The following is a 14,897-nucleotide window of genomic DNA, read 5'->3' on the forward strand; positions in this document are numbered from 1 at the left end:
CGTCCATATTTGTGCTGTCCATTATACTTTTTTATTTGCAACAACATCTTTGGTATCTATCTATTTTAATTTTTGTGCACTGAGATAAAAAGAGCTAGGCTATTTGAAGAGAAACATTTCTAGTACGTTTAATGAAGTGCCAACACTGGCCTCATGCTATTTTATTACTATTTGGAAATATTGCTGATTGGTGACATATGACAAAGGTGGACATTATACTGCACCACACAAAGTTTCCTTTGCTTGGTAATGTAACTCATCTGCTTAGGTTAGATATGACCTTAAAGCTCCATCTAGTGGAATCTTGAAAATCCTGTGTCCAAAAATTTGACACACAAAAAAGTTTATGATATCTTACCTTTTTATATCAATTTTATCACAACCCAGAAAAATCTCACGGACTCATTTGCTGATTACTATATCATACATGAATTACTAGATTATACTTAAAGGGTTCTATTTATAATGCAGTGAATTCAATCAACATTCGTTAGAGTGGTGTTTTTTTTTTTCTTGACCTTTTGAAAACTGGGGTACCCTTAAAATAACATTCAGGTGGTTTCATTAACATTCAGGTGCATTAGTGTTGTGATCTATGGAAGAATTATACTATTACCAATAGCCAAAAACATAATTCGTATCTGTTAAACTGACTTGACAGGGACAAGTTGTTCATTGCTCGAGGAACCCCTAGCAACGTCTTGAAGAACTCCAAGGTTCCACTAAACCCTGATTAAGAAACACAGCTCTAGAGAATCTGTAAGGCGCATGGGTTTTCGATGACAGTGACTGATTCTCCATGACAGAATGTGCCGATGCCATAGTGGAAAGGATTTTGTGCCGATATATAGCAAAGTCAAAGGAATCAAAAATACAGACACACCAAGCGAGGTACAACAGATGGGACAGGAGAGGGTTGGCAAGTGGGTCAGGTCAAGAAACTGCCTGCAGTAATTAGGCTTGCAAAAAGAGATCATCCAAGGAGAGCTCAATGTTGGAGTATCCATACCTCACAGTATATGAAGCCATGGGATGACTCATTTTACTACCTAAACAAACTTTGGCAACTGGTAACATTATTTAGGATTACAGTACATACATAGATGTTTTAGAGCTTGGTGCGGATTTTGATGTTTGCCAAACAGGGTCAGTGAGACTAAAGTTGATATAAATGAACTGCACAAAAAGACAGTGGTCAAATATAGATGGACAAATTTCATAAATACATCTTCCTAAACAAATAATATATCACTATCTAGACATAAAACATAGAGAGTTTGTAAGAAGAAGTAAAAAAAGATGAGTTGACAAGCTTACTTGGTCTTGTGATTTGAAGTCTGCAAATGCAGGTATCTTTTGCTCTGTGTTCGTATTCTGGTAGGGAATCTGCCAAAGAAACACAACTCCATTAGACAATATCACTCCCACATGCCATTAGTATTGAAATGTGTTTATGGTGCTAATAGCTATATTATATGGTTTATGGAGTAGCTATCCTCTTGGCAGCTGTGTGGCCTGCTGTTATATGAATTTATAAGCCTTCTCTAATGCACTCCAAATACAGTGCATTTCCTTGTTGGTCTAAGAATCAGCCAAAATCCATTTCTAACTAAGCCTCACATATGGGTAGACAAAGTGAAAATCACACTTTTAAAGAGCCACACACCTTGCTAAGCTCCTAATATATAACTGCCCGTACAAATAGGCAAGCTAAATAAAGAAAAATATGCTTGTAGAACAAGAATAAAAATAATACAACATTAGAGCAGACATCTAACTTGGCATACATGAAATTACTGGGCTAATAATCTGTTACGCTCACTGCTGGCAAACTAATATCAGAACAGGGATCATAGAAAAGTCTGAAATATAAACTGTGTGGTGTATTAACCAATACTAAACAAGACACCTTCTTGCAGCAAGTGCAATATTGTCAATGTATTTAAGGCAGTTGTCAATTGAGCTTTTTCACTGGAGCAGTGTGGAAGTACTGCACATTGGATGCAGTTATAATTACACTATGGTTTTACTGTGTGTAGCATAATCCTGACAGTATCCCAACCAAAGTCCTCTGACAAAGCAGCCCAAAGGTATTTTTTTTTTTGTAAAAGTTTAAGTTGGCCCCATCTTATCTCTCAATCCCTATTTTTGATATGGCAAGCAGCTTTAAGGAGGTTTTAGTGGCAGAATAGGGTAAACCACACTTGCTCTTTACAAGAAAAGTTAAGGTTTCTAACCTTAGGAGGTTGACTATACAGTGATATTGCTCCATCGTACCACTTTTATAGAGGCCACCACAGGAAGAATTTAAGAAGCGTATGAATACATTAGGGCAGCAAGGTGGCTCAGTGATTAGCACTCTGGCTTTTGCAGCACTGGGTCCCAGGTTCAAATCCCAGCTAGGACATTATCTACATGGAGTTTGCAGGTTCCCCCCCCCCCCCCCCCCCACCATGTTTGGGTGGGTTTCCTCCGGGTACTTTGATTTCCTCTCACATCCCAAAAACATGCAGTTAGATTATTTGGCTTCCGCCCAAGATTGACCTTGGACTATATTATTATTATTATTATTAAACAGGATTTATATAGCGCCAACATATTACGCAGCGCTGTACTATATTAAGACATATGGTAGGGAGGTAGAAACATTATATTGTGAGCCCCTTTGAGGGACAGATAGTGACATGACTATAGACTTTGTACAGCACTGCGTAATATGATGGCGCTATATAAATATTGTGTAATAATAATATTAATATTAAAAATGTAGCACTTTATGCCTTAATGAATTTTATAAAGTGCAGGTAGTGTAAGTACCTAATTTGAGTTGGGTAAAAGAATGTAAAAAGCAGCTCCAAACTAATCCACTATTTATTCTCATAAAACAAAAATATAGCCAATGCGTTTTGGAGGTCCAGCAAAATCCCCCTTTATAGGGGCTTGGTAGTAATACTGAACTGACTTTACATTAGGCACTGATTTCAAAAGTAATTTCTGGAAGTTTTTTTTTTAAAAAAAGGATAGATTTGGGGTACACACCAGTAAAGCAACAACACTTTTACAAACTAGGTTACAAAGACAAGTAGTAACCCATAACAAATATGTTTACAACCCCGTTTGGGTCCTGACCTATAATTCAAGAAACAAAAGGGTTCAGCACAAGCCAATTCCTCACTGAAGATCCAGATGTGATTTATGATGTCTGTGCTTGAAGGAAAAGCTTTACTAAGCATGTCTTACAGAGTTCATGAACTAAATGGGAGGTACCAGTTCTGTTCCTAACTATGGTGGGAAATAATGTAAGAGTAACAGGACTTCAATAGTAAACATTTTGTTACCTGTGACACACCAGGTCTTGGAGGCAGAGCAGGGGGAGGTTGTATCCATCCTGTTCGAGTAGCTGTACAAACCCATAAGAAAGGAAGAAAAATTGTACTTAATAAGATTTAGTTTAGCTGAATGAAGTCTATTTGTCACATAGACAACAAATTCTGTGTTGTTACCAGCTAAGAAGCACACCTAGTTTTTTTCTATTTCCTAAATATTTCAGTAATCACTTTTGTTTGCATTTTTTAGAAACTGCAACAACACTCATTTATCAAAGTGACTCACATAAAAGCAATGTTAAAATCGGGCATTTAATCTGTAATAAAATGCCCATAATTGAATAACTTTTAGCAAATAAAATGTCAAATAGTTGCAAGGGCTTTCTTTTTTTTTTTTTTTTTTTACTCTAATTTTTCGGTAGATGAATCCAATTTCTATCTGTATGGCCAGGCCATGACTTTGCACTAATCCTTGCTGTAAAAAAAATGTTTCCGTGGCCTACCACAAGGAGGCGCTGTTTAAAATAAACTAAGTATTAAATCACTTTCCCTGCAGCTGCTTATCCTAAGAACCGCAGGGTTTACCAACCAGAATTCAAGCTACATTTCAGAAAATAGGACTTGTCTTGAGCAAGGGCAAAATATCAATTGTCAATTTATAAGCTTGCATGCATAAAAATGTAACAGTTTTACTAGTTACATTTTTCTTTTAAAATAAAATGTAAAACTACTAAAATATTACAGATGGGGAATAAAAGAGTGGCTACTGGGGGAATACAAATTCTGATTTTGGACAAGTTGATTACAGACGAGGAATGAAACTTTAAATCCTATTGATGCCTAGTGGGAAGTGCAAAGTCTGATTTCAGACCAGGTAAAGCACAGTGTTCTCAAAAATGTACATATTCCAAATTGCATGTGCAGGTATTTAATGTGTTAAAAAAGAGCAAAACATGGGTTATATTTTCAGTGTGATTAAAATAATAATTCCAAAAGGAAAAATATGACACATGAATAGCATTTGGAACACAAAATGTAAATACAAATTGATTTTGTGTCCCTCTACCTATCATCTTAATGATGTTGCTGAGTTTTAATAATCATATTTTAACTTATGTCGGTTCTAACTCAAACCACATTGCTCTTAATATTAAATCTGGAACTTTTCCTCTTAAAAATACAAATCTGGCCCTGATCCTAAAATATTCCATAAATCAGTAACATGTAATGTAAGGTAGGGAAAACATTAAAAAACCCAGATGATTCAGTTGGCCATTTTATACAGAATACAAAATAAATGATATAAATAACCTATGTCTTTTTATTGTGCATGTGCATACTGCAGTATAGATCTATTTCCTACGCAGCCTTTTCTAATTATGTTAATTGAAGGTGAATTAGAGCTAACTACTGATTTCTTCAAAGAAAATTACAGTGCAATTTTGTCTGGCTGCTTGATAAGAATTTCTGCTAGCTAACAGTAGATTCTGCTGTGATCACAATTGGTTTTGTAGTGGTAAAAGGCCTTGAGACCAATACCTGCTTTTTGGCCAATTTTTTTAAACAATTTAAAAAAAAAAACGAAAATGTATAGTTGTATTTGTATTAAATGATGTCTTTGTGAACCTTATGATCTATTTGTAATTTCACAAAAATAGTGCTGCAGAACTGAAAACATTTATTACTTCTGAAAGCTGTCAGTAAACCGTTGTATTGCACTATATAACTAAACACACTTCTAAAGGAGGAAGAGCCTGCGAGTGACTCATTTGAATCAGTTGATCATTAGACTGATTATCATACCTAGTAAAATTGATATACTGAGGAAAGAGTACAAGGAAAAAAATACCAGCTTCTGGTAAAGACTATGTTTGCACTGGCCATGTGGTTATGGTGTTGGTACAGCTTCCTCATTGCAGTGAACTGCTGCCCATGGGGAGATGCTACATGTAGCTTTTCCCTGCAGCAGCCCCATAGAGAATGAATGGGGGCAGCTGTCAAATGTTTAGACACTGAACCAGTGCCGCAATGCAAATGGTGCCACCCACCCGGAGCCACACTCTCTTGATCCCAAGGCCAGACTAAACCTGCCATAACATTACACTGTAAAGCACCATCATGTAATTACAAAGAACGGAATAGTAATAACCTGGTGAATGTTGCTGGATGATTCTATTCAAGTCCAGAGATGAAGCTCTAGAATGGGTCTTCTGTGGTCTTGGAGGTGGTGTGGGAGGTTCTTCAACTTTCTTCATTGTTTCCTCTATAGATGTGCTGGAGTAAGACCTAATAAAGAACAAATACAATTTGAACCAAATGAACTAAAAAGGTCTTGTATTGTTATGCTTTTTAAAACTTATAATGTTTTTAAAAGTAGATGTAAAGGCTAAGCTTAGACTCATAGTATATACAGGCATTACTGTGCTGCTCCTGGCAGCTGGCACATTGTCAGACATTTAGCTGCCTGTAACACTGCATTGGTTCCTAAACCAAGCAGCCATTGCGCATTTTAGAGGTGGCAGTAAAAAAAATTGCTCACTGCTACCCCCATTCATTCTCTTTAGGCTGTTGCGGGGTGAGATTTTACTAGTAGCATGTCATTGCAGGAAGCAGTTCAAGGGTGTGAAGAAGAGATAACTGCACACTGCAAGCTCACTGCTAGTCTGAAATTTAGTGTGCAAAAGCATTGTCTTTCATGAACATTTACTCTTTAATAAACAAAATACTTTTTGGATTTTTTTCTTTTTCGTACCTTTTTTGCTTCTCATCTTCTGCATTCTCTTTGCATGCCTAGCTATGTGCACTGCAGTAATAGAAGCATAGCATTTCTTAGGATGGATTTCCTAATGGTGACAACAAAGAACCATGCCTGCATAATCTGAGTTGAAATGGTCACTTTTAGTCTGCATTGGCAGCCCATGTGACAGACCCCATCACAGGAAGTTTGATGTGGTCTGTTTAATCAAAGCCGCATATTCAAAAATGTTGCAAATGACTTTTTAAATTCACATATTAAAGGCTATATGAGAAATTAGCATTGGCTTTACCAATACCTTAGAGATTGGGCTTACATATACTGCAACTAACCATGTTATCAACTCATAGCTATAATTAGAATAATACTGCATTGCTTTTATATATTTTTATACCAGAAAAAAAGGAGAAGCTGACAGATGTATGCACGTGTATGGTGGAGAGGAGATTCTGCTGACTATGCTGGAATTATTTTAGTCCCAAAGGTACCATGAAGCATAATGTAGCTGTAAAATCTATTACACATAAAAGACTACAGTCAACATATTTGGAGAAAATTTTAGAATAAACAATAGCCAACAATTTCTTTATTTCGCATTAAATATACATTTTTAACTAATGAAGGAATCAAAATATGCAAGTTACTAAAATTTGGCATGCAAAGTTTGTTTTTCGGCCATTCTGTATTTCAGGTTTTATTAGATTGCCTCTTAAATGTGCCTGGCCGTGTTAGTAAATATTTAAGGAAAGTTGTATTGTATATAAAAAGGATCAGGTACATCCTACTCAGATCATTTCTATCTATCCTTATTCTATCAATGTTCTGGGACAGTGCAGTGCAAAATTGGCTTTCTATAGCTGATGGACTTCACCCAATAGTTTTTAAAGTGGTATGTCAACAGAAAATTTATAACACATTGTATTTCATCATTATCTACATTTTGCTAATCAAGGTGTTATTATGATGGGAAGAAGCTCTGTAACTGACCATAGAAATCAACTGATAAAATTTGAGAAAAGGAAGAGAATAATATGTCTGGTAATCTAATGCAATGTGTGGCATGGAGTATACCTTGATAATTGTAAATTGCGTTTGTGGTGTGAAAATGAAAAAGGAGTGATTAGCTTCTCAGTTTTTAAAACATGCCCTGCTAATGGTGCAACATCTTCCTGATATACTGTATTTTTTATAGTTGGAAGAGAGGTTGAGGTTTTCTTTGTCCTGAGACCCAACACGACTCAAATCGTCATATAAAATACAGAATCTTGTGCTCCATTTGTATATTTATCTTCTCAAAACAGCTGAGAAGAGAATTGATGCTTGTAACATAAGACTGCTGACTTACACATACCACACATAATTGGTTACCTAAAACATGGTACAACCAGGACATATGTTACACAGCCGTACCAGCCAAAGGGATAAAGTAATATAAATTTAACGTATATACCATCAGAATCCCTTTTATCAATAAACTAAAACTACACTAAAGAATTGTGAATAGGCATTTTCTTCTTTGACCCAAAATTCTGAATTGTGGACATTTTAAAAACTTTTAACATTTTTGTAAACCAAATGTATTTATTATTATTATTCTATAAAGCATTTATTATTTTCATGTTATATTGCTTTAGCTTTTCTCTGTTAATATAACACAAATTCCATTGTAAAAAGTTCTATGTAATTACAGTTTATTATCATTCTTATAAATAGTTAAGCAAAATGTTACCTAGATCTTGGTCTTGTTTTAGGTGCGTATGAGTCCTGGTGAACAGCTGATGGAAAAATGAAGAGAAAATCCCATAAGGAATTGTTTGTATGTATACAGACTATATCAGCTATGAAATATGAACACCACACAACCTTTCCTGATTTGTGATCATTAGTACATTTTTTGACTTGTGTGGGCTTTTGCCTATGTGTATTAACATAAAGAAAACACGAGAAAACATTTTTCTTTGTTCCTTAATCAACTTTGTTAAAACCCGCGGAAAAGCTACATAATATTTCAGTATGTCAGACAATGTTACAGATAAGAACCCAGGCCAAAAATGTAAGACACTTCTAGTATTGTTTAGAAATATACCACAGGGGGCCTGATTTATTAAAGCTCTCCAGGACTGTACAAGATAGACTGTAATTAAAGAACCTGGATGATCCAGCAAACCTGGAATATATCTGGTCCAGGATTGAAAATATTTGCCAACTTTCAGAAATCTTTTCCAGATTTGCTGGATCACCCAGGTTCTCCCATGACAGTCTAGCTTCCCCAGTCTAGGAGAACTTTAATAAATCTGTCCCACTGTGGTGCACATGTAAAGAGTACTAGCTTGTCTGGCCCAGTGTCTTTATGTTGCATAGGAATGATTGGAATTGAGTGTCTCAATCTGTTGTTCATTAACAAACACTGAAGCTCATGTTTGTGCAGGGAACACCTATACCCTAATCAGTAACTGTTAAATTGAATTCCATAAATTCAACTTTTTCATGATGACGTTTCTGTTTGCTCATGCTATATATATATGTATGTATATATGTCTTTCTGCAATTTCCCATTATGGCTTCTTGCACTTGTCTGGAATCTGAACTTTGTTCTTCTGCACTTGACCCGAGCATTTCCCTGCTGACTTGGCTTGCTGTGGTATGCTGTTTGCACTGACCATCTGTCTTGGGACTTAGATAGATGTGCATCTGTCCTATTGCCCATGGCTCTAGCCTACTGAAATCTGTAACGTTGCTTATATGGTACATGTGGCACCCTTAAAATGTTTTCATTTGGAAAACAGCTAGACTGAAAATTCTCAATGGCCTTTTGCCAACTTTGAACACTGACTGCCAGTTGTCTCCAAACTACATACTCTCAACCTATCTCAATCAATGCTCAAATTAACTGCAATACTAGTAAATATCGGGCTATATGGTTTAGGGAACTAGAACTAATCCGCTTAGTAAACCAAAGAATTTAAATACTTGGTAGCTTATCTGAATCTAAAAAATGAATTAGCAAAAGAATTAGTGCACACAGTTAATCTTCTTACTGTGAAGGTATTGCCTGCCTGCAAAATGAAACAGAAGTCAATACAATTGCCATTGGCATGACCTATTTTCTGTGTGTGCTGAAATCACTGCTTATTACCAGCTTTACTAGGGCAGCTATAGGCAGGCAACACATTTTTAGTTAATTGCCCCGCTGTCTGAAGGAAATAAAAGATTTTCTGACATTATTCATTATTATTACATGGTACGTCCTAAGAGCAGAGTATAAATAGATATGCAGGAACTGGCATTATGTACTTAGCAAATTATATCCTGCTGACACTTCTCCCCAGCATTTACCTGTAAATGTAATATACCCACTTTTAAGAGTTCATCTTATGCAAAAGCTGAAAGCTAAAGCAGATGTGTTAATCACTTATTTTTTCATGCATTCCTTTGCATTTTTAACATACAACAGTAACGATAAAGACATTAGATATTGGACAGAAATATAAAATGATCTGGCTAATAAATATTTGTGTAAATGGCTATAACACATTCCTATTGCAAGAACACTCTTGTTTAAGTTATGGAAGAAAGGAAGCAGACAACTGTGACTATTTTTTTTCTCAATAAGTAATATGATTGGTTAAAAAATACAACCGACTGTTACCTAGAAGGAGGAGCCTAGTTTGACCCTACATGTAATATATATAAATGTTAGTGTATCCACCTAGAAAGTATATTGCAGATTATAAATATCCCATTAATACTGTATAATTAAATACAAGATAAAGATAGATCTAGTAGATTATAATCTAAATCCCAATGCACTTGGGCCAAAAATAAGGAGGAAAAACTATGCGTAGCTCTGGATGAGGCATTGACTTCTTGTGATCTATCTACCTTACCCTGGGTACAACCAATGTGGCCTGCCCTGTCAGATATTACCCCACCTACAGTACATACGGTACTATCTCTATGGAAATCCTTACTTAAACAGAACCCATTATCCTCTAGACCGGGTCCCTTTAAGCTCCTCTTTAATAACCCTGAATTTCCTCCAGCTTGTGATGATTACATTTTTATCCTGGAATAAATAAGACTAACTATTTATGAGAAACATTTTACAAAATGGAAGGATACCTTTATTAAGAGATCTTAAGTTCCCCTGTGAAATATATGGCTCTGCATGGTTGGCTTATAATCAAATACGGGCATAAAATTTAACCTTGCACCTGATTTCTTCAATTCTTAGAAAACCCTCAGAATTTGAGCCACCTATTTTACAAAAAGAACGAGTGACACATGGGGTGGCATATATATACCAACTTTTATTACATGTTTTGAAACCAGGTTTAGCACATTTTATTAAATACTGGGAGAGAGGCATAAATATTTTACTGGATCAGGAACAAATCTCTAAAGCATTTACCCTGACTCATAAGATGTCCAGATCCAGTAAAGACCAGGAAAGATCTTATAAAATCCTTGGTAGATGGTACAGATGCCCAATAGACATACATAGATTTTATCAGACGTATTCGCCTACATGATGGAGATGTGAACATGCACAGGGATCTATGCTATATATTTGGGAGTCATGTCCTACTGTCTGTAATTTCTGTCAGAAAATCTTTGACCTTTATAACAGAATAACAGATTCTAATATCCAACCCACCCTACTATTATCCTGTTATTTCTGCCTGGGTCCTTTAAAAGCTTTAAAAAGGATCTGCTGCGTTATTTTATCACCGCTGGAGAACCGATAATTGCTAGACACTGGGGTATTTCAGTATCCCCTTCAATGGCAGAGTGGGTATGTGAAATTAATGACATTAAAGCCATGGAATCCCAAATAGCATGGGAAAAAAAAAGAGGATGCAAATACTTCATGGGACCTTTGAGTTCATTATAAAGATTCTCAGGTGCTCCGCTCATTCCTTTCATAAGGTTTATTGTTTATATAAAGATACCATATAAAGGCTAGCCTTGGTGATAGGCTTCCTTTTCTAAATATGTTGGAAACATGGATAATGAAATGGATAGTGTTTGATGTATACCAAATATGACTTGGATTGCTGCACTTTGATATCAGTGAATAGAAGATATGTGTATAGAATGTATCCTCCCATCCTTTTGTGTGTGAAATTTCCCCACCTACTAGATTGTAAGCTCTTCGGGGCAGGGTCCTCTCCTCCTGTATCACTGTCTGTATTAGTCTGTCATTTGCAATCCCTATTTAATGTACAGCGCTGCGTAATATGTTGGCGCTATATAAATCCTGTTTATTAATAATAATAATAATAATAATAATAATAATGTAAAGGAAATATGATGGTCTCAATACTGTTTTCTGTATATAATATTTTTTTTGGTTATTCTGCATATGTAGCTAGGTTAATCCACCGTACATTTGGCTGTATATTTGATATATTACGTGGTAATTACATTTTAGAAATAAGTGGTTCCTTTAAACAAGGCTAGTACTCATTAGTCAAAAATATGCTTATCCCAAATTATCCTTATTCCTTGTTCTTTTTACATTTTAGGAAATAAGGTAGTCTTTTCATTTGGATTCTCTGAGCACCTTTTGATATAAAATGAGGGAGTAGAATGGTAAAATTACTTCTATTACTATATTGTGAGAAAATCACAACCTCCTAATAGCTAGAAAGAAAAGAACAAGTGAGAGGTTGTTAATTATATTTGCTAACCAAACTACAATGAAACAAGCAAACTTGAGAACTGTTAATTATTGGTACTTCAAGACATCAGAATAAAACAGCCAGCATACATATAACACTTAGGGATTAGGGTTATTGATGCCCTGGACATATGCAAATTGCTTAATCATTCATAATACCCAATTATAAATTCAAACCATAATCATTGAGAAAAGCAGTAAGCACTTTGCCAGTGTAACATGTTTGCTATCAGGTTTGTTAGTTAGAAATACCCCCTTTGCATCCTTCTGATCCTATTCTTTGTTACTAAGGATCCATATTCTCTTGTGCTGGGGGTATACCTGGCCTACTTGTCAAATTAACCAACACCCTCCAAGAAAGGCTCAGTAAACAATCTAAAGGAAGTCACAGGAGCCAATCTCACACATGCGCAGTGGACCTATCACTACAATTTTTATTTTACATAAAAGGATAGACAGCCCTTTTATGTAATCCTATTTTTTTGGGCTTAAAACCCCTCCCCTTCTGTCCACCACCACGGTGGAAAAGAAAGAAAAAGGGAGATTGGAACCCCCCCCCCCATTTACAGCAGGCTATGTCACCCGATCCCGCGCATGTGAAGTGCCAGATCGGTGTGACATAGTCAGAAAACAGAAAAAGAAGGAAAAAAGATGGCGGCACCTGGTGCTTCCCTTGTGCCAGGACAAAGCAAGAAACTAGGAGAAGGCGGAACCATAAGGAAGACATTTCCAGAGGTATCGAGGGATCTACAAAAGTAAAGGTAAGTGACTTTGTTTTTGTTTTTACTTTAGTTCCACTTTAAATACTTTTGAACAATACACTGAAGGAAGGCAGGGAGGCAATCAATGTTCAATCAACATATGGACCTAATATCTATCTAGAAAGCCTTGTCTTAATAGAATAAATACAGATGTTATGTTTGTATCAAATGTAGCATCTAATCTAATAAAAACATTTACTATTGCACTTTTTACATTGATAAAGCTTGTACTGCTTGCAATTTTATTAAAACAAATCACATAATCGATTTAAAAAATGATTCTGAATTAGGTAAACTTTAACAGGTATACTGTTACAGTTGTGCTGTCTTTTTTACATTTGCCTTTTAGGCACCACCATTTTTAAAGTAGATAGAGTGGAGATCTGCAGAGTTTGTGTGCAATTAACCATTTTCCTGGTAAATTGCCATCACTATTCTTGCCATCATTAGATAGCATCTTCAAATTGCTATCATGGTTGGTGATATTTTACCTTGGATTGCTCAAATCACTTACCTTACATTATGATACATAGTAAAAAGGTAAAAAAAAATATTACAAATAAAAGCTGTACTGCTAAAAACATATACAACTTTAAACACATACATACAAAACTTTTTTACTTACCAGTTTTGAATGATGAAAACTTTTTAGGTTCTGTTGCTACAGGTGGTGCTAATAATTTTTCTTCCGAAGCTGAAAAAAGTAACATTTATAGAAATGTACATCTTGTCTACCCAAACATTTATACTTTTATATGACTTACAAAAAAAAGAGTATTTATAGCATTCATAATCAGAAGAAAAGGAGAGACCATTTATCAAAGAGAAAGTCTGCCAAGCTCCTTGAGGCAGCAGTGGTCTGATGCTACCATAAAATAGTCACATTAGATTATGGGAAACAGGTAAAACTACTCAGCCTGACTTTTTTTAAAAAATGGGTACATAAAAATATACTTGTAGAAAAAAAGAAGCATTTTTATTTAATGTAGACAATGCTACTACATTAATATAAAATCCTGACCCTCATATAAGATATTAGGCCCACTGTCAGGTCTGCTAAAAATATGTAAGCAAAACTTAACTCTAAAGAACATAAAGATTCTAAAAGCAATCAGGTTGATAAGTGCACACAGTTTATATAAGAAACATGGTGAACAGAATATCAGTTTTATGGGCCAAATGTGCTTTTACACTGCAGTACAGCTCATTTCACATCATATCTGGAATCAGTTGGTGTAAGCATGTAAGACGCAAAGTAGGAAGAAATAGATATCGAACCGTTGGGAAGTAGGTGGTGAACAAGTTTAAGACCTTAATCGGTTAACAAGAAATTATCTGTATGGATAGGTGAACAGCTATAAGAAGCCACAGCTTGGATTTGGTGTCAAAGGAAATATTTATAACAGTGTTTTTTAAACTTTCTGACTTGGAGGAACCCCTTGAAATAGCTTTCAGGTCTTCAGGGAACCCCTGCTATAATTACTACACCCACATCTCACAGTACATTAGTGTGGTGGTCAGTAATAATCCCTCTTACATTGCTGGCTACTGTGAAGGCTGTCACACTTACAGAGAGCCAAAAAGATATAATCTGTATCTGTTAAACTGACCTGAGAGTCACAAACTACTCATTGCTCAAAGAGCCCCTAGCAACCTCAGGAGGAATCCTGTTGAGAAACACTGACCTATAAATTAATCACCTTGCTTTGAGAATTACCTTATCCAGTACTGACTTTAGTTCTAAGCTGACCATATATATGTGAATCAGCCTGACCTCGTAATTATGTCCAGAACCATATAGAAGGGTATACAAAAGCCAAGGAAAGCATAGTAAAAAATACTACATTAATCCAATAGTTACCCATTTCACATTTCAGCTGTGGTATATTCACCAGACTTCATTTTAACCCCAGCGACGTAAATATAAGACAGATGGAATCAAATGGATAAAAACCCACACAGCATGGATGTGTGCTCCTGCATTGCAGTTACAGACTTTCTTTAACTATCACTGCTACTGTACTATGCACAGGGACCATTTATTGAAACTTTATAACCATTTCCTAAATTTCACTAAATCAGCAGCCTTATTAGTAACCAGTAATTATTAGTAACCAGTAATCAGCAGAGTCCTTATTAGTAACCAGTAATTATTCCTTAGCTGACCCTAATCAGTCCTTGTTAACTTTCTTCCCCCTTTCTCCACTCCCATTATTTTTCTTAATATATTTCAAAGTTCCCATTTGAATACAGACAGTGATACAGGAGGAGAGGACTCTGCCCCGAAGAGCTTACAATCTAGTAGGTGGGGGAATTTACATACAATAGGAGGGGGATTTCACAATTTATAGAGCACTCTTTGAAATCTTTTC

At 35.7% G+C, this 14,897-nt stretch overlaps 1 protein-coding gene across 1 annotated transcript in view; it reads right to left on the reverse strand.

Annotated features, from left to right (window-relative positions):
* Positions 1-14,897, reverse strand: part of REPS2 (RALBP1 associated Eps domain containing 2) — a 71,418-nt gene that overhangs the window by 19,532 nt on the left and 36,989 nt on the right. Inside the window, exons 11-16 of the mRNA XM_072406704.1 lie at positions 14,063-14,090; positions 13,151-13,219; positions 7,811-7,856; positions 5,476-5,612; positions 3,339-3,400; positions 1,318-1,386 (exon numbers count right to left, since the gene is read on the reverse strand). Of these exons, the coding sequence (XP_072262805.1) occupies positions 1,318-1,386; positions 3,339-3,400; positions 5,476-5,612; positions 7,811-7,856; positions 13,151-13,219; positions 14,063-14,090 (411 nt within the window). The remainder of the gene's footprint in view (positions 1-1,317; positions 1,387-3,338; positions 3,401-5,475; positions 5,613-7,810; positions 7,857-13,150; positions 13,220-14,062; positions 14,091-14,897) is intronic.

Source organism: Pyxicephalus adspersus, chromosome 1, assembly GCF_032062135.1.
Source record: "Pyxicephalus adspersus chromosome 1, UCB_Pads_2.0, whole genome shotgun sequence".
In the NCBI taxonomy this organism is placed as follows: domain Eukaryota; kingdom Metazoa; phylum Chordata; class Amphibia; order Anura; family Pyxicephalidae; genus Pyxicephalus; species Pyxicephalus adspersus.